Here is a 21011-nt window from a genome sequence, read left to right as displayed (position 1 = left end):
CATTTTATGCTATTCTTCTTCTTTATCTGAACTCTGTAGTTACTTCGTAAATCAAGACTTTTCAAACAAAACACGATCAATTTAAACATGATGCATTCCATGCCCGAACCACTGACTGACTGGATAAAATGAGCTCCACCTCAAGCAGGTAAAACACTAGTGACACAGTGTAACATCAATAATAATAATAATCCCACGATGTAATTAAATATTTAACACTTTGCCCAATAAATGCTTTTACATTTGATACTCTAAATACATGTTGCTGCTAACGCTCGTGATGGATTTTTTTTTAAGGTATAACAAAGTTTACTTTTACATTTTACTCCTTTTAAGATCTCTTTTCATGCCCTGAAAAGATTGCTGAAACTTTGCGTTGTACATGCAAATGTATGTGAATCTAGGAAATTTAATCTATAATTATTTTCACACACAAAAAATTATTTTCCCTTGACATTTTAATCACTCTACAAGAGGACTGTTACAGTTTGAAAGGGTTTATTGTGGCAAAACTGTGTTGGTACAGTAGGTCAATGGATCAGCAACTGACTATGCATGCATCCTAAATTAGACAGGTTTCTAGGGTTTTCATGTCTTAACAACAGATCAGAGAATCTTAACAACAAAAAAGGCACTGGGAAATAACAAATATGGTAACAAATTGACAACAGGATAGCGTGCAAAACAGTAACATAACATAAATCTGTCCTTCATATGTGATTCATTCTTAAATCATTGACAAAACCTGCAACTTCTCGCCAACTCTTCTGACAAATTAAAGGAGTGTTTGAACTCAACTTATGAACTTAACAATTAAACGTTTGATGTTTCATTTCCCCATCACATCTAAAGCTTTTTTCTTCGCCTTACAACCAAATCTAGAGCAAAATAAGAACATGACCACAATTCATGTACACATTCAGTTATCCACACTGAGAGACTCAAATTCATCAATATAACAGTAAATTGTAAGCTTGTCTATCGTGTGTGTGTGCATGTTAACATGTATACATGCATTCATGCTTGCATGTGTGTATGTGTCTGAGCACAGTGAGTGCAATCACAGTATGGATATTTTTTTCACAGCTCGTCGGTCTCTCCATCGAAAGGCACAGCATCCGTCTCCATATGAATGCTGCTGGGCTCACTGCTGCCCACCCAGCCAATAGGAGTGCGGTTAAAGGAAGGCCGGCAGCTGATGTCCTGTTGGTACACCACAGCTGGTTCAGGCTCCTCTTTGGTCGCCTCAGTTTCTGGCAGCTGGAATTTCAGGAACTGGTTGGCCTTCTCGAAGCCGCCGAAGGGTATGGCACACCTAGCAGAGCAAGGTGAGAGGGTTATTAAATCCCCTGTTTGTCCCATAGCACCTCCAAAGTCAGGCCTTGAGGGAAGTACCTGTTGAAGCTTTTCCACTTGGGAAAATCCTTTCGTTCAATGGGAGCAGGCATTGCGGTTTTCAGAGTGGCTATCAGATTTTCATCACCCTTCATTGCCTTCTCCCATGGCGACACGTACGTCCTCACATGCATATGCTTCTTAGCGTCATCACTGCCACCTCCTGTGAAGGAAGCATCCATGAGTAGAGCATATGGCTCACTTGACTGGACTTATAAAACCTTAACCCCCTAACCCTAACCTTTACCCTAACCTAACCATTGCTAAGAGTTTGATGAAAAGATAAATGCTACCCTCTGTATATCTGTATGTTAAATAGGTAGCTAAAGCCAGCAGCTGCTTAACTTTGCTGAGCACAAAGACTGGAAACACAAGGAAACAGTTAGTCTAACTCTGTCTCTAATACTTAAGTGCATAGTCTTGAAATAGAAATGTATTTATTCAATGATTTCTTTGTGTGTGCATATTACTTATTCATATTATGTGTTTTTGTCATTCTTCCATTCATTCATTGTTATTGATTAAGTCAAGCAAAATCAAACACATCTCAGGAGATATATTGTGAATGCATATTTACATCCTTTGTGCACCAACAATCACAGAATCCCTAAAAATGGCCAAAAAAAATTACACCAACCTTTGAGTGGAGACCACTCACTCGCTCCTTCTCCTGTTCCACCTTTTCCATGGTCGCCACCACCTAGTCCTCCTGCACCTCCTGCTCCTCCTGCTCCACCTGCTCCTGCACCTTTGCTTCCAGGCTTTGGAGGAGGCACAGGGGCCCCTCCTCCGGCATGTAGCCCTACAAAGTGCAGCTGTCCAGCCTCTTTGCTAACAAAATGCCCACCAACATTTATAATCTGACCTCCCATCTGACCACCCAGAGACGGAACAAACTTCTGGAGGTTGTCCTGAAAGAAATATGATCAGTATAACCAACCATATGTCACACAGCACATTCATTTATATTTTCTGATAAACGATGATTAAGGATTGTAAAGTGACAAGAAGAAATCAATTTTGTCAGACATTGCCACATTTGAAGTTTGGAAGTGTTTCAGGGTTTCTCCGTTGAATTTCAGATATTGTATCATTAACTTTTGAGCAAAGTTTTAAGTTACAAAGAAGTGACTGGGTTTTGTTTTCTCCATGAACTATGCTCTCACCATAGACTCACTGCTGAAGATGTCGGGGTTGTTCTCATAGACGAACTTATCCACTCTCTGCTGCCTCATCTTAAACATCTTGGAGCCTCGGTTCTTCTGCAGGGAAAGCTCCTCCAGCATGATGTCTTTGGGGGTCCTGATCTTTGTTCCCAGGTCGAACTCAGATGCCTCTGGCTCCGACTCATACTCTAGGTAAGGGACATTCGATCATATGAGTGTTACATTTTAAAAAGCCTTTCTGTGGAAACAAAATGTTACTAAAAATCTACAAGATTTAAATCTTTCACATTTAATCAAAGGGACATTTTACTGATATATTCATTGATATGTTTCACCACAACTGTCAGAAAGATTTGTCTTCATGGACAAAGATGCTTTGTTTGTCAAGGATTGGGATTCACTGTAGTGACATGCCAAAGAGAAAAACTAGAAAAGAAGCACAAAAGACTTAAATCAATGAGTAATCAATCATGTCTGATGATGGGTTGTTATAGTGACATATTTATGATCACAATCTTGAGGGTAACAGATGTTTAAATGTTCCATAACCACAATATTTCCTCATTTTCTCTCTCTGTGCATTTATATACAAGTGTTTGTCTTGAATAATGTGACTAAAGTTTCGTACTTCACAACTTCATTTTCCACACCTGTGATGACACTTAGTGAGTGTCAATGGTTAAAATGTACAATATGCTGACTGGGGAAAATACATTCATTCTTTTAACTAAACAATGTCAACCCAGAATAGCTATTTTGAGTTATGATAATGAAATTTGCTTTTGCAGTTCCTATCACTTGCCATTCATCTATTTATGTATCCTGTCTTTATATGAAAGAGCTGTATTCATGTAATTCATTCCAGCCTTACCATCCTGAGTGATATGTGATAGGTCAGTTACGATCTTGGAGAGCTTTTTCCGCTTGTTTAAGGGGGCAGGTGTTCCCAGAGGCATGTCTGGAGGTTCAGGAAAGAACACATGTTTGTTAGGGTTACAAACATATATAAATATGAAGAATTGGAAGCCAAACATGCATTTTTCCAGCATATTCAACAGTGATATAAGTAACGAAAGTGAACCTCTTTCTTTCAAGACACACATCAAAGTAATGTCAAAGCTTCTGCCCAATATATTTTGTTGTTAAGATATAAATGTATTATAAATAACATTGTTTCTATGTCAGAATATTTTCTACAAAATGAAACTAAAGCAAAAAGAGAAATTAAAAACAGAAACCGAAACCAAATGATGTTTTCAATGCAGTAAACTGAGGAGGTTTGTTTGATATCATGAGTTATATTATTATATTTCACATAAGATTGTTCCTATTCAAAAGAATTAATTAGCAGTGATGCGACTCTAAATCTGCATAGCTGCAGGTTCAGACTAAGGTTGAAATACACTGAGGAGAATGTTTTTGCTTCAGTTTGAAGATACAGTACGTTCCACACAGTTGAAATAAACACAAACAGACTGCTTTGCAATAATATCCCACCAACTTCTCAAGATCAAGGTTCACCGTCAACACCTACAGCCATCAGCAACCCCTGAAAGTCAACCCAGGCCTGAATGTATCACGCAGACAGACAACATGGGCCCTGCTCATTTTTCAGGTTCACAGGGGATGTCATTGCCCTCGGATTCCCCACATTCCTCAGTGAAACAGATATCTGCGCCAAAGGAAACATATAGCTTAATATGTGTTTCAGCTTTGTTTGGGGACACAAGATCTGTACACAGACTCATAAATAATAATAAGCAACATAAACAGAAGTGGAGTTCAAGCAGAAACTGGTGATCACTGCATTCAGATGTTATTCTATTGCATTAAAAGTGAAAGCATCAGGATCATAAAATAGGATCTGATCATATTCCCCAATCTGCAGCTCGCATGGGAACATGAACGCAGGGGAAGTGGGAGTAATACTTTGCTCATATGGCGAGATGCCACTCACTGTTGAAGCATATTAACACCAACAACCAGATTTCCTGGGATATGTGTCTGGTTCTTACAGTATCTTGTATGTTTATTTGACACTGTTTTTGTCTTCCTACCTTCATAATAACACTTTCAGCTCTCAACAGTTTCTTTAAGGCCTAGTCAAGTGGCAAAACATCACATCACATCTACTGGCTGTAACTCAACCCACTGCAGCTATTTTTAAAAGCCACTTCCAGCCAAGACATTTTAGCGACGTGTAATGGCGTCATCCAACTATCAAATGGGCTTCACACAACACTTAAGGACACAATACACACCCCCAGAAAACAATTCTAAGTGTATGTTTGAAGCTCTCTCGAAACACGAGTGTGATCCGTAGTAGTTGTGGATGTTCACAAGGAGGGTTTTGGACACTGTTTTAATTGCCTTAAATAACTACAAGCTTAGTGACCCCTTGTGCTCAAATTTACCACCCCCCTGTCAGACTTTGGTAACACCATATAAAATCTCTGCAACGCCCACAGAGAGGGATGGTCAGCACATTCACCCATTCCTTTGCTCGTTTTAAGGCGTACCGAGAAAATCTAAAAGCAGCAAAGTGACTCCCAGAGCCATTTTACTTTAATGGTTGGTAGAATCAAAAGCAAACTCATCAAAGGCAAAGCAATTGGTTATGCTCAGTTGTTGACGTCGTCTTCCGTTATTGTTTTCCCTGGGATGAGCCGCAAAAGCCACTGAACCTCTGATTGTTGCACATCTTTTCGTCCCTCTCCCAATTTTTGCAGTAGCCAGAATTTAAATTCAAGCTGTGGTTGATTAGTAGAACAAAGCACACCGATGGGATGCAGATCCACTCACCGGGCTTTTGTTGTAATCCTGGGAGGAGAGACAGACCTATAAATGCCAAACAGAGAGGAGGAGACCAATGGCTCAATGCTGGTGATCTCGATCACAGGTTTACAAATCCCTCAGTGCCTCTGACCCTACGTATGGCTGGACCGAGGTCCCGGGAAGTGCAAAACCCACCCTACACTCAGATGGCAGATCTTCCAGAGGGTTGGGGTTGTGGGTGGCAGCAGTGTTGGTGTCAAGACAGGAGGAGGAGGAGGGTGAGGTTAGGAGTATGAATAGGGATTCGGGATGGGGGGGTTAAGTTGGGGGGAGAAGTCTCTGTTGGCCAGCTGAAAGTGCTGATGGGGATATTAAGGGAACAAAATCATTTTCACAGATGGTTCAGAAGACTATATTTAGTAGCAAAGAACGATGGGAACAGACTTCAGCTATAAGATAACCTCAAAGGACTCTGGGTGTGTTTGGGGTACACAGAGAGCAGAGCAGAGTGAGGGAGCATGCACAGGTGCACTGTAAAAGTTTAAGGTTAAGTACATGTGTGTATATTAAGGCCATGTCAGTGTTTCAGAGTGAGCGTTAGCTCTTTTACTCCCTATATTACTCTAACGTGACACTAGATTGTCACATTTTCAGTTTCTCTGAAGCATCATGTGACTGGACATGATGGACATGTTGAAACAGAACTGTCAGATACTCAAGCGTTTGCATGGCCAACAGCTTGTGCAAGCACTTGTCAAAGTACTGGAGGGCGTCCAAAGGCCAATAATCACTGAAAGACTACACACGTCTTGTCCTGCAGTATCCTTTGTGATTCTGTTTATTTTAAGAACTTTCCAAAAACTACAGTATGAAATAAAGTGATTGAAAACTTTTTTGTCTGAGATCCAGGTGGTCACCAGGATGAAGCCGTGAGTCCAAAGTCGCTCACTGCAACCCCCCAGCACCATTGTCCCAAATCTAAATTTTAATATCATCTGCATTATTTCTGAGACATGATGGTTCTAAATGTTGTTTCAAATTATGTTTGAAAAATAAAGCCTGAATTTGAGGCCTGCAACACGTTTCAAACAAGTTGGGACAGGAGCATCAAGAGACTGCACCGCTACTGTTTTTCATTGTCACTGTTGTCATCATTATGTGTAAGGTTAATGAGGCTGTTGATCAAAAACGTTTAGCGAGTTCTACTGCAGGTTTGCAAGGTTTTACATTCTCATATTTATGAGAACATGATCATAAGTTAAACATTAATGCAACATAATCCAGTGGATCCTCAATGAGCTTTCTCTGAAAGTTGGTCTGGTCGTTGTGGTCTCGGGCTCTGGAGCGGACGATGAAAATGCCCAGAGATTAAGTGTAGTTCTTCTATTTAAATGCAAAACAGAACTTACTGATCCAAAATATGTCATCTGGGCAATTATCCAACATCAGAGGTTTTGTCTGTAATAAAAAGTTATTTGGCTCAGCTCTGCCTCATGTTAAGCATGCTCTTGTGCAGCCTCTTCTTAAAATAACAGGTCTTGACCCCGCAGTGCTCAGTAATCTTAGACCCATCTTCAAACATTGTGTAGAGAAAGTTTCCTATCATCACACAGTCTGTAAGTGAAAGAGTTTCAATCTTGCTTCTGACCACATGGGGTCTTCCAGAAAGGGAGAAGGTGAGCCATCGTTTGCTGTCTGGGTCCCTGTTGGCTCTGGAGCAACACGCTTGATATTGGACCGCCTGTGTCATCTCTCAAAACATCTTATTCAACTCGCTTACTGTACATAGGCCTTCTCAGGTTGATTTTATTTGTCTGTTTATTATGGTTTCATTCTGTGAGCTTCTCTTTTAATTCTTTCACAGTTTTGTTTTAATCTAATCTGCCTGTTTCTATATTGTTTTAATGCTATGGGGTTGTTTTTTGTGAAATGATGATTATTATAATTTTTCAGAAAATAGTTTCACTTTTAAAAAAAAAATAAAAATAAATTCTTCATGTGAGCAACATTTTTGACACACCTCCTCCACAACCTTGCATGCCTCCAGAGACACGAATGTCTCCACTTTCTGGGACTTTTTTCTGGGAGTATATTGTCAAATGGAGTTCTGACCAAATATTAGGGTAAAGAGAAAGAGGGAGAGATTAAGAGTCAGAGTAACATCACACAAGAGAAGTGAAGAATTAGATTGTCTGATGAATTAGATGTTTTCTATTTCTGTTACTGGAAATGATTATATGATTTCGTACACAGTACCATGGAGACTACTGTACATGGTGTTTTCAGTACACCTTTAAATAGAAACTTTCCAGAAGCTGAGAAGCCTTTTTTAAAAATCTTTTTTAGGCCGTTAAATTAAGTAAATTCTTAATTACTGTAGTGTCCTGGCAAAATGTCATTTCCTCTATTAATAGTCATCTATTTGGATGTTAACAGCCCTATATATAGGCACCCTGTGAATGTAGAGCTGGCAACAAAATGCCCTCCTAATTGCACACTCAGAGTGTGGAGTAGAGAGGAGAACACAGAGTCCACAGCACCACTCAGTGACAAATGGTCATGTGCACAAGAGGAAAAAAAAAAAATGTTCCCAAGATATGACTGGCCCCTATGGCCCTACGAGGTCTAACCCAGATCGGTTGACTTCATCACTTTACACTTTGGGAATTTCAGCCATAAAATAGTTCCTAAGTTCCCAAAACAGAAGGTTATAAACACAGATCTGTGAAATGATAGAGATGACTTTTCACTCATTTAGTTGATTATGAATGTAGATTAAAATGCAGATATTTTAGAATTGAGCCACATTTAGCAGCAGTGGCATGATTTATTTATTTGCACTCACTGCTGCTTGACTGGATGATTCTTAAATGCAGCACTCAGAGAAAGTGCATATATTTGCCAGACAGGCCCTTTTTTTTTCTTTACCTTTTAAGTGCTTTGCTGCTGTGTAAATAATGTCTAAAAGTGAAAAGGTAAACATTTGTTGTTGTGCGGTCATTTAGCCACTGAAAGATGGATACTGTGATTTAACGGTTACCGTTAACGGTGGTCTCTCTAACTACCATGCCACCTCCCTGCCACTCAGTATCTGTCTGTCCGTCTGTCCGTCTATCCATTTTAAAAAACCTCTGAATCTCTTTCACCCTCTTGTGGCAAAGCCTAGAATTGTTTGTTTGTATGCACATTGCTTGTTTTGTATGGTTTTCGCTCCTGTTATCTTTTCTTTTACCCAAGAAGTTAGCTAAGCTTGTTGCAATGCTCTTCCTCTAATCTTATCCTTATAATTCAATCAACTGCAGCCTGAATATTTCAAATATTATGATTTTCTCATATCTAAGCTGCTAAATTTGTATGTGTAAGATCCAACATGATATTAACCTTGGTGTGTCAAACAGGACCCTTGCCAAGTAATTATTGTAATGTTTTAGTTTGCAAATACAGCTGCTCTTTACTTTAACAGTTTGCATTTGAATATAGCCTCCTTATGATGAAATATTGTTTAATTATCCTACTGTATTCTGTCAGTTTAATTAATTATCTTATATTAAATGAAGCACTATGAATGAAGTCAAATATCTTTCCACTAAAAGCTGAGTAATGAATAATCATTCATGGTCAGATGGTCTTGAGTGAATGGAGGCCATGCTGTGATAAAAAACAGATTGTAAAGCATTTTTACTCTTTCATTGTATAGTTGAATATATTTTTCTATTAAAACTAATGCAGTTAAAGTTATTGCACTGCTCACTTATTAATATTATCCTTTAATGCATGCATTTGTGCACATTAAAAGAAAAGCGTAGGATCACACAATCAGCAACAGGGGGCAGTGTAAAATCAGACATGTCAGACAACTGGGACGCTTTCAAATCTAATTTTATTCCTCTAAAAATGTTTTTCACCTAGGCAGTATAAACTTCTATTCAGCATTAATGACAAACATTTTCACACTTATATATTACTGAATCCACCTACATTCACAAACATGTATTAATCATATTTTACACCTCAACACAACTATATCCACACTCTAGATTTTCCGTTGCCATATTATGAAAACAAGGAAAAGCATCAAAGGATATTGTATTTTGAAAATGGTAAAAAATAACAAAAGTCTCTTCCCGAGAATTCCACAGCTGACAACAACATATTTATATCTTTTTTCTTACTTGTTTCCGTTAACATACCTTTTCTCAAGGTATATAGCCATATGTTTTTCCTTCATTTTTGATACCAACCATTGTTGGAAACACACTTAGGTGCTCCTTTCCATCAGCTTCTTTTGCTTTACCAACAAACGTCAGGTACCAAACTTTCCTGTCCATCCTCTTTTAACTTCCCTTAACAGGCTGTGGTATTTCATAACAATGTACATTTCAACCATACTGTAAGTCCCAATTTTCTGCCGTGCACCAGCATCTGGCCATAACCTTTTGTGTGAAATGGTGGGCTATGACTCCTTTCAGCAAACTGGCCTACATATACTGTCTATTTCCCCCCTCCACAGCCACTCTCATTTCTTGAACCCTCTTATAAATGCTGGTGCTTCTCAGTCAGTTACTTCCCCTTGCACCACTTCAGGTGAAATCACAATTAAACAAAACAAAATGCACATTCCTTCATCGGTGTTATTTGTTTAATAAAAGTTAAGAATTTACATATATCTGCAAAGATCACATTCATATTACGGAGACTCTGGTGTGCCTAAGTGGCAATCTGAACCTGCGATATCCAGTGACAAATGTACATTAGCTGACAGCCTGGGCACTTGTTGAATGTGACCTATGCTAAAAAGATAGCATTTCTCTCTGGCTATAGTGAGCAGAGGTATTTGGCACAACCTTACTAACACTTGCAAGAGCAAACGTTTCACATATAGCAGTTCCACAGTGAGATGAGAAATTCAAAAACATTTCAAAATTTTCAACAGTCATGCATCATTAAAACCCCTGGACAAGAAGACTAGGTCATCATGGGTTTCTCCTTGATATGCTACAGAGTGGGTAAAAAACATTTTGTGCAAGTCAGTTAGTACGACAAGTACTGAATAACAGAATTGCATATTCAAAGCCGCCTGTCAACACACTACAATAAACATCTTCAGAGATTTCATTTTATGGTCAGAACTGCAACTATTCATTTTCAACATCTTTCAGACATTTCAAGTTTCAAAGAATATTCAGTACAGGCTCTGTTTAGATGGTATTTCCGCTACAATAGTAGAAAGAGATCTCCAAAAGCCTTACACAAACCTCCCCCAGGACAGGCATATGGTGAACTATACAGCATACAGTGTGTGTTACTATATTTTCAATCAGGTACATGTGTGACTAAATGTGCTGGCAGCAAAATAAATGTGCAGTGTAATTAAATGTAATTTAAATGTAAATGTAACTAATTAAGTGTATATAATAAATATTTTGTTTGCCCAACCACCATGAACCCAGAGATATTCAATTTATGATGATATAAGAAGAGAAACGCATACTATTGTCACATTTGAGAAACTTGAACCAATCGATTTTTGGCATTTTTATTTCACTTAAGCAATAAACCAATTAACAAAATTGTTGTTGATAAATTTTCTATCAACAATCGAGTAGTTATTTCAGTACTAAATGAATAGTGCATGTCCAAGTGTGGTAGTGACTGATTAACTACTGCTCACATTGCCCCTGGCCTCCAGACACGGGGCTGGACACCCCCCTTGGTGGCAACAAAACGTGGTTTGGGTGCCTGAACTGTGTTGGACTTGAGTGGAGGCAATGAGGCAAGGATACTGAGCTCAGGAGCACTCTGGAACTGCTTGGCAGTCTGGAGCCCAGTGGTGTATGATACTGGAGTGTAAGGTGTAGGGACTGCATGGGGCACTGGGTTTGGAAGAGGGGTGGTAGAGAATTTTGGGAGGCTGGGCAGTCCAGCTGGTTGGGATGGTGGTGAAGCTGGAGTTGGGGCACTGACTGGTGCTGGTGTAAAGAGAGGGGCTGGTGTTGGAGTGAAAGGAACAGGAGGTGGGGAGGTCATGTCGGAATGAGTCAAACGTTCTCCAAGGGTGGTAGCTGAGCGGGGTGCAATGACTTTTGGAGCCAGAGTGGGAGCTGACATTGGAGTGGGTGTGGAGAATCGTTTGACCTCGAAGACACGAGCTGTTTTGATGGGGATCTGCCTAGGTGAGGTTAGTGAGCTGCCCACCATTGTTGGTGGGTAGTCACCTTGCCGCTGCCTCTGGGCTTGGTAAGAAGGCATTGCTGATAGATTAGTAGCACTGCCTCCATAGTTGAACATGGCTGAGTTGAGCTGGTAGGGCTGCCTTCTCATGAAATCCAGAGCCTTGATGCCCTCTTTTTGGGAACCACCTCTACCCCTGCTGTCTGGCTTGCCTATGTCCCTCTGAGGCCCCGTAGGGATAGAGGGGGCCAGGAGTGGGTTGTACCCAATGGGTGGAGGGGCACGGACATTTGGGGAGTATTTCCACTGAGAGGGAAAGGAAGGATTGGGCGAATAGTCAATAGGTTGGGCTGCACTGTGTGAGGCCACTTCTTGCTGGTAAGGGGTCTCAGGTGGGGTGTCGACTACATACATACCCATGCGGGTCTGCCTGCGGGCAAACAGCTGGGCCCCCTTACCCCCTGCTTGAAGAAACTGTGGGGCTTCGTGGAGGACCTTAGGCTTGGGTGCCACTGGAGGAGGTGCCCTTCCCATGCCAACCTCACCACTCCTCTCCTCTTCACCATCATAAATAGTCTCAGACAGTTGTTGGCATCGGGTGGACCTGTCATCCAGCCTCTGCACCATAGACAATAGATCAGGATTTGGAGATTTCTTTGTGACATCTGGCACATTGAACATAGGTTTGGGTTTGCCAGCACGCCGTCGAGCCTCAAGTAAGATTCCTGTCCGACCTGATGGATTAGAAACAGGAGTTGGAGCTACAGCTTCTGGTTGGGAGACCACTGGCACTGTAGCTACAGGGGTCAAAGAAAATTGAGGTGAAGGTGTCTGAGCAACTGGTATTTGAAGAAGAGGCACTTGGGCAACTGCGTTAGCTGAACCAGGGGTTTGAGATAAAAGAGGAACTGGGGCTGTAGACATTGGTGCTTGCGGAGTCAGGGGCATTGAAGGCACACACACTGGGGGTACAGTTGCAAATGAGGCATGATGACCTGTGTTTATTGTTGGTGATGACTGATTTTTCTCTCCAGAGGTAGAGATGGCTGGAGGGTGAAAGGTAACAGGAACTTCTGGTGTCGGGGCCAAGGGACCTTGAGATGCAGAGGATGGTGGGGACAACACTGACGGAGGACCAGGGGGCCGCAGGGACATTACTGATGGAGCATTAGTGGTTAGTTCAGAGACAGTGGAGAATGGTGGTGGCACCACAGCTGTTGAGGCAGGACGCTGGGTTGTCTTTGCGACAGGTGGTCGGAACGTTACTGGGGCAGTTGCAGCTCGAATGCTGATGAAGCCAGGAGTGAAAGGACGTGCCGTTCTGTTAAGAACATTACTAGCAGATAATTCTGGTAATGGTGTTTCAGCTGGTTGTGCAGGTCTTGTCAGAATAGTCACTGAGGCAGTGGCTGGTTTGGGTGCCACAGGTGGGGGTGACATCACCACGCAAGCAGTACTAACTGCAGAGTAGGATAGGTCCCCATTAGACATTCCATGGGCTGCAACTGGACCTGGTGCCTCAGAAAGCTCTTGCTGTATGGCTGTAGGACCAGGTGGTATCATCTGCTGAGGCTGGAGGTTTGGTTGCATCTGTGGTTGTATTTCTGGATGTAACTGATACATCTGAGGCTGCTCCTGGACTTGAGACTGTGGAGGAATCTGTGGTTGTGCTGCCTCTAACTTCTTGGCATGCTCAGCAGCCCTTTTTCTCTGTTGCTCAAACAGCTGGGCACCCTTACCTGCAGTTTCACTCAACCCTGGACTTGGAGCGTCCTCTGCTCCATCCCCACGACCTTCAGTACCTGCAGTTGCCCTCTTTTCCAACATATCCAAGTACTCACTATCCCAAGTTGGATCAGGAACTGCTGAGAAACCATCCTCATCAAACTCTGATTCGCTGCCAGGGAACACCCCATCCTCCTCTTGTGAGTCCGGACACCTATCCTCATCCACACTACCGAAGCTGGTGAGGGTGTACTTTTTGGAACGCTGACGCCTCTTCTTGAACATCAGCACCCCTTTGGAGTGTGGGTTGGGAGCATCCGTCAGAAGGGATGCAATTGTTCTACACTTGCTTTTGGCTTCCTTTACATGTTTGTCTTGCAGTGTGTCCCCTCGGTTCAGTTCTGTAGGGTATGAAAGCCATAGCTATTAGACACAGTTTAACAATAACATAACAAAGTACTGTAGTTAGGCGAGAGAAGTCTGAATCAACAGATTTATCCTTTAAACCAAGAAGTGACTGTAATATGAGCATCTAAACCTGTCCTGACTGCCATGCCATCAACAAGCATTCATCTCTCTCTCTTTGCTGCAGGAGCACTTCCAGGAAAATTCCAGGCAAGCCTTCAGCTTTTCACATTAACTGGGGTGAAGGATAAATTTGCACATTATTAGTCTTATGTACTGACATTTAACTTAACTTAAAATATTTGCAAGCTTGTGGAAAGTTGCATGTTGTAGGTGACTGGAAGGAGAACTTCAAAGAGTAGCCACAACATATCCTTTAACTTGTTATGGTATTAAGCAGATTATCATAGGCAACCTAATTCTGTTACCCTAATATGCACTGTCATGTGAAGAGAGTTCTTAATTTGTCTAGAACTGGGTTCATAAGTAGGACATTGGAATGTTAAACCTGTACTCCGTGATAGCAAGGGGGATTTACAAGAGCAGATTTATTTCAGTTCTTAAAACAGCCCATTGACTTCGTACCCCACCTCTGTCCTTTTCCTGGCCAAATTATAGGTGATGGACAGGATAACAAGTTGTAGGAAAGAATGCTTGGTGAGCTTCAGTGCTCACCTGCACTGCATCTCTGTATTGTTTTTGACCTCTCTTCAAAATTTGTGAATATGAAAAACGGTAAGACATGACTCATGTTCCTTTTGCGACATCTTAGATACAAAAAATAATCTTCAACAGCAAGTCAGCTTGCAGTGAACTGACTGTTCCACGTTCCCTTTTATATCTGTCAAACCATCATATCATGCAGCATGATGGAAGCACATCTCTATGTCGGTGCATTTTACACAATGCTTTTTTACAAAAATTTTCATAAGGTTGATAAAGCCAAACAAAAGGAAAGTTAGAGAAATGGAGAGAGAAGAGAGGGAGGGAGGGGCAGGGAAAATGAGAGTATCCCTGCTTTGCTACTTGATACCTAAAAGCAGCTGGAGATGCTTTTCAGTGCTCCCAGATTGATCACTGGGGTTTTTACATACATAACTGGAGGTAAATATAGTAAACCATACTACCTGCTCTGTGTAACAGACTAAGCTCAGGTTGACACCCACTCACACTGGACTAGTAACCTCAAAGAAAACTGATGGATGTTTGGTTAGTTAGGGATGTTGACTGTCAGATTAAATGGCTGGGAAACACTGGTTGTCTTGATTAAGATTCACATTATGATTACGACTGAATACCCAAACACTTTTCCTTTTGCTATTACAATAAATGCATTTGCTACAAAACTAAATTACTGTTTGTTGATAGTTATCTGTTTGAACTGTCTAAACCAGCTGTTGAGTCTCATGGGGGTTCGGTTTAGCGATGAAATGTGATGGTGGTAGGAGGTTCAGTAATATATTTCTCTTGAGCCTCAACAAAGGCATGTATGGTACATATAACCTCTGCCTTGAAAATTAAAGCGTGTTTTTACAATGAGAACTTCCTATGTATGAGAATAGAAGGGATTGGCTGATCTTCACTATACTGATGTATTCCTCTGCTGCAAAGTAGATAACACATAGAAATAATACATAGAAAATAAAATAAATAATAACATAAGGAAAGAAGCATACATAAGGCAAAGAACAGTGTCAAAATGAACATTCTTGAAAGAAATCATTATCTCTGAGACTTAACAACATAATGACATATATTTATCTTTATGTAGAATCTAAAAAAAATTTGGGGACTCTTGAACCAACCAGTGACCTTTATCAAGAATGTATACTTTAGTGTGGAGAGCTTACGTGAAGGTTCTCAGCTGTACTTACTGGCTTGTTTGGCCTTTTCCATGTAAGTTGTTGTAAGCTCCTCGTCGATGGGTTTATTCACTGGACCCACCATGGGAACAAGCTGGCTCCGAGAGCCCAGCATCAGGGCTTCCTTTGCCCTCTCAGGGGAAACCAGTGGCACATTGGCTGGCTCTAGAAAGCCACTATCCTCCTCTTGGCCTCCATCCCGTGGCCCCTGGTCATCTGCTGAGGAGATGATGGAGGAGGTCTCAGTGGATGTCTGTGAAGACCACATTCCTGGACCAGGAGGCTGGTAAATCACCTCCCTCCGTGCTACCCCTGGTAGCCCCCCTCCTCCATCTCCATCTCCCCCGCGTCCATCCAACAGATTGGGGAAAGCATGTGCATCTGGAGCGCTGTCATAGCCACTCATCTCTGATGTCTCACCGCCCTCGGGGGAGGTTCGTCCTGTTGGTTTCCCAGGGTTTGAGTTGCTAGGGCTGCGACGTTTCTGCCGGCGCTGCCTCTCATAGCCTGCCACGTCTGCATCACTATCAGTCTCGCCATAGTAGGCCTCACTACCAGGTGGAGATGTCAAACCGCTGGTAAGGGAGGAGCGGCTACGGTGGACCTCACGTATGGGTGCATGATGGGGATGGCTGGGTGACATGGCACGCAGAGCAGCGCGGTACTCTTTGTCTATACGGGGAGATGGGGCACGGGTCACTAGCACCACGGACTGAAAGCCAGCAGGCGCCCTGCAAACAAGTGGAGGGTTTAAAATATTGATGTGGCCAAATGAAGGCCCTCAGACATGATGTTAGAATCTAATTGTCTAAATCTGGATTTCATATTTTCTAAGAGTAGGTATGATCTTCGCACAAGCAGCAAAAATATTTTTTAGTCCTTAATAATATACAGTGGTATGCCATACATGCACACTGTAAATAGTGCATGTTTTGTGTCAGACTTGAGTGTTTTACTTGTGCATAGTATAATTTTTTCTTGACCCTTTACAATGGGTTGATTATGGTTTATCTCTAGTAAGCGTGTAAGTCTTTTGTTCCTCTGACCTTTTGACTCGAATGTGTAGTATCCCAGGGGAGCTGTCGATAAGGTCCATGGCTTGAGCATGGGATAGTGTTCCACATGGCTGCTCATTAATGGACACCAGCTCATCAGCCTCCCGCAGCCCAGCCCTGCATGCTTTGCTGCGTTTACGCACCTGTACAAACAGATGAAGGCAAAATTTCAAGCACTCACATAAATTACAAAAAGTTACAGTTTTTGATATTTGAGTTTTGATGCACTGAGGTTTGAGCTTGCCCTCAAGGCAAGCCCAAGCCCAAGTCCAAGAGATGCGAGTCCTTCACATCTGAGACAGCTCGTACAAACATCAACACTCTTCTTCTGTCTTTCTTTCCTTGCTAGTCTATTACTTCCTGTAGACTTATAAGTTCGGCTTTTGTAACTGCAAGGACAACAAAAAAAAAGAACCTGAGGTATGCTGCTGTCTTTTCCTTGTTTGTGATAGTGACTGACAGAGAGCAGATTTTGTCCTGACAGCTCGATCTTGCTGTGGACATATGCCACATATTGCAGCTCGAGTGGAGCAATCACACACACTTTAACAGGGAAATGCTAGCCAGCAGCCATCTTCATTTGGTGCTTTGCTATTTGTGCCCAAGGTCTGTCATGATCATGGCAATGTGCCCACCCTAAATTGCCTCAGGTCTATGCAAGCCATGTCAACATGTTCCATAATAAATTCATAACCAATTTTTCAAGACAGCGACTGAAGTGATGATTGCACTCTATGAGGGCACTGCTGTGTACTAAATTGATATTGTATGTCAGATTTCAGAGATAAGGAAGCATTGCTTTGGCTGACCTTATTACTGCAGTTTTCTTTCCAGCTATTCTGGTTGCCCGTAATGAAATCCCACATCCCCATTTAGCTAAGCCTTTCAAAGTGGCCTGTCACCTTGTGGTTGCAAGTCATAACAGTTATAATACCCTTACATGCTCTCACAGACACACCACATGGACTGGTACAAAAATATACATATAAATATAAATAAACGCACAAACATTTGCATGTAGGCCCACAGGCACAATCCCAGCATTGACATACTGGTTCTTTCACTGAAGCACCAAACTGCTCCACCTGTTATAGTCAGTATAGCATGAGACCTGACAAGACAGCACCTTCCTGCTCTCAGGGGTGAAGGAGCATGCTGTTTTGGATAGTCGAACAGAAACAGCTGTTGTCCACCACCATAAAGGTGATTTGGTGTCCTGTGCTTCTGTGTACATACTGCCACAGTCTGCGTGAGTCAACTACATGCAGGATTAACATTTTGAAGAGCAAACATTCTTAAGATGTTAAATACTGTCTATACGAAGTGCTTGTTTTGTGAATATAATGATTGTCTCAGAGGTATGATCTACATGTGCATGATCCAAATTGTCGACAAAGTTTGCCAAAGTTTGAATTGTTTTGGAAATGTAAACACAATGATGAACAGGACTTCATAAAACTTCACTAAACTATTGGCACAAGCAGGGAGAGAACATATTGTATGTAATGTTGTCAGTGTGGGGAAAAAATGAAAAAATCAGGCAAGATGGTTTATCTCTATCCTGGTCATTTATTCACAGCTCACATGGTGCCTGAGCAGGAACAATGTGCAGAGCAGCAGAGGTTAACAACTAGGATTTCCTTTGCACATAAATCTACCAAATAGTTATACATTCTTCTCGAAGCAGCAAGATATTGAGTAGTGTGTGTACAAAAATAGTTCATGAGGTTAATTTTTAAGTACTGAGCTGAAATACACACCTTGGCTGACCCTGCGGCCTGCTGTTTCTCAACCAAAAATAGCCACCTGAAAAAGTAGTTCTGCTCAGTCAACAATTATTGAAAAGGTGTGTGAATATGCGCATGTATGTGATGTGTGTTCATATCAATGTGCATTACGTGTGCGTAGGTGTATTAAAACCTGAACTGTCACATCCAGAAATAAGATCTCTGCATATAAAAATGTCATGTAGGAGAAAGTCAGGTCAAATTTCTTTTGACAGCAAAGACAAGCTTGGTGCAGCCAAGAGCAGTGACTGTGGCTCACGTCACAAGTCATGTCACAGATCATCACATGGATACTGACTTGATACAAACTTTACTGAACCTGAGTGGGTTTTTTAAAGTATTTACTTTGTATTTTTTTCCTCTTCAACTTTTCCCACTTGAAAGCCTAATTAATCCTTTTATGCAGTATATATTCCCCTTTGGCTCACATGCCAATCCTTCCTTTCTCAAATGGAGATCAAGATTCAAATGTGGACTGCTTCACCGGTGCCAAATGTGGACACCAAATTCTTGTGAAGAATTTGCTCTAGGGGAGTAAAATGAGCTGAGGCTCATGAGAGTTGTAAGGTTAAATATTTCCTTTACACAGTGAATATTTTCTTTTGGTGAACTTATATTGTACAAGATGTAGATTTACTAATCGCAAAGCATTACAATTTTAGTATTTTATGCGCTGACACTAACGTGGCTTGAGTCTGGCCTGAACTGAAGCAATTTCAAGAACTGAACTAAATCCAGACTTTCATGGCATTCGTTGCTCACTTATTAGTCCAAATAAATGTCAGGTAACCTGCCTGTTTAAACATAACTAAGCATGGCCTGAGTGATTTGAATTCCCTTCTGAAACGTTGACGTAGTGGAAACATACTTGTTTAGTGGCGTAAATGAGACGATGGTTGTGGGTGAATAGTGTGTAGCATCTTTAAGCTCCTCACAATCAAGAAAAATTGACAGCCAATAAAACTGTGACCTTCATGTAGCAAAACTCTTGGCTACAATGTGCACATTTCACTGCTCAAAGGACCATTGACAAGGAGCATTAGCAAGTAGCACAAAGTCAAAGTCATTTGTCAAAAACAAACCAAAAAACCAATGAATTGATGAATGAATGATTTTCTGGCCAGTATCACACTTATTTCACAAGAACTTTAAGCTTTATGCAGTTTAATAAAAGAAGATATGCAACAGAGCTGCCCAACATTCCCAGATGAACTTGAAATTTGAAGTTCACCCTGTCAATCGTCAGTGTGCCTTCGCATGAAAACCGTTCTCAAACAAGGTGATGACTCATGTTCAGGCCCCAAACTAACTTGCATGACGCCGATATTCCATTTCAACTTTATTCACAGCCTCGTAAATCTCTACCTCATATATCTCCACTGATGTTGGACTTCTATTTAGCAGTGATATTCAACCTAACACTGCTTTCTCTTTTCCACCCAGCAAACCATGAAATGACTGCTTCTGCCCAGCCTGCTGAATGACCTGCCTTACCTTAGCCACCTGAAGTGGTTTGTGATGCTCCACACCTCCCTGGAGTCGAAAGCCCCATGGCGCTCCACCAGACAATGTAATTATCACTTCTTCTGCAACCATTGTTTTGTTCTCTTTGTCTTTTTTAGCTTTTCTTCTCCACTCCTCTTTGTTTTTTATGTTTCTGGGGGGCCCTCAGAGCATTGGCCCCATGGTCAGCGATCAGGGCCCCCTTAGAGAGCTCTGACCTGCTCTTTGCCTGCCACACTGTCAGGGCACTGTCTTCTCTCTGGGTCCAGCTCCAAGGCCAACGCTCACACCTGAACACACACACATGCACACACACACTCTTCAGTTCACCCACCCACACCCAGAGTGGTCCAACCATCATAGGGAGGCCAATGGAGTGAGAGAGGGAGAAGGAGAAAGAAATACGATGGGAGGGGGCTCTGTGTCTGCTTACACTGAGGAATGCCTGCCCCAAATGAGCGAGGGGAGGATCCAATGCAACACTTGTCCTGTCACTCAGACCTATGTCACTGGGTTGCTGATAGCCCCTCCAAAAATAGGACACCACCACCACCTCTGTTGCTTTGCCTGCTTGTCTGCAGACCAAGGGAAAGTTAACATTCAGAACGTCCAAATGGCACTGTTTCATATGTGGCTTTACAACATTGAGATCATTAGTAACCTTTAGTCGGGTCACAGCCAGACTCTCAAATCTCAAGGCCAGGACTTGCAATCATAGGAAATTCCTCTCTTGATTAGTTGCATTCAAATGCTCCTCTGTTTTGTTTAGAAATGAATGATGTAGACAATGAGTGGATTGGCATTAACTGTAGAGGCTGCTGTGTATCCTGCCAGCTCCTCTGAATCTGGAGACATTCTGGGCTGTCATCATGGAGCTTTTAAGATAAATACTTATGCAAGCTCTGGATGAACAGCTTGCATAGCCACATTGAAATATGTCTTAAGTCAGAAATGCACAGCGTTGACTGAATGACAAATGCTTTCAAACACAGAACACCATGCCAGCACGTATAAAACTGATGCAGAATGCAGACATGGACAGACAGAAGTGGCACCTGAAGACACAAGAAAAACAAATGTTGTTTACTTAACAATGTTTTGTGTACCAGTTTCTCATATGGATTAATCCCAGCACTCATTTACCCAGGAATCTGTCACAATCGGACC

General features: G+C 41.7%; 2 protein-coding genes across 2 annotated transcripts; both read right to left on the bottom strand.

Annotated features, from left to right (window-relative positions):
* Positions 1–502: 502 nt before the first annotated feature.
* myoz1a (myozenin 1a) lies at positions 503–5583 on the bottom strand. The gene is made up of 6 exons (XM_076743692.1): positions 5364–5583; positions 3433–3519; positions 2562–2749; positions 2033–2306; positions 1396–1558; positions 503–1315 (listed from the first exon to the last, which is right to left on the bottom strand). Exons 2-6 carry the CDS (start codon positions 3515–3517, stop codon positions 1081–1083), a joined length of 945 nt encoding a protein of 314 aa, XP_076599807.1. The 5' UTR covers positions 3518–3519; positions 5364–5583; the 3' UTR covers positions 503–1080.
* A 5420-nt stretch (positions 5584–11003) lies between these two features.
* synpo2la (synaptopodin 2-like a) lies at positions 11004–19937 on the bottom strand. Its single transcript, XM_076743689.1, has 4 exons — positions 19836–19937; positions 16546–16697; positions 15512–16230; positions 11004–13633 (listed from the first exon to the last, which is right to left on the bottom strand). Exons 1-4 carry the CDS (start codon positions 19935–19937, stop codon positions 11004–11006), a joined length of 3603 nt encoding a protein of 1200 aa, XP_076599804.1.
* Between the last annotated feature and the right edge of the window lie 1074 nt (positions 19938–21011).

Source organism: Chaetodon auriga, chromosome 11 (assembly GCF_051107435.1).
Source record: "Chaetodon auriga isolate fChaAug3 chromosome 11, fChaAug3.hap1, whole genome shotgun sequence".
Classification (NCBI taxonomy): Eukaryota; Metazoa; Chordata; class Actinopteri; order Chaetodontiformes; family Chaetodontidae; genus Chaetodon; species Chaetodon auriga.
Note: the sequence above shows the minus strand (reverse complement) of the source record. Positions and strands in the feature narration are given on the sequence as shown.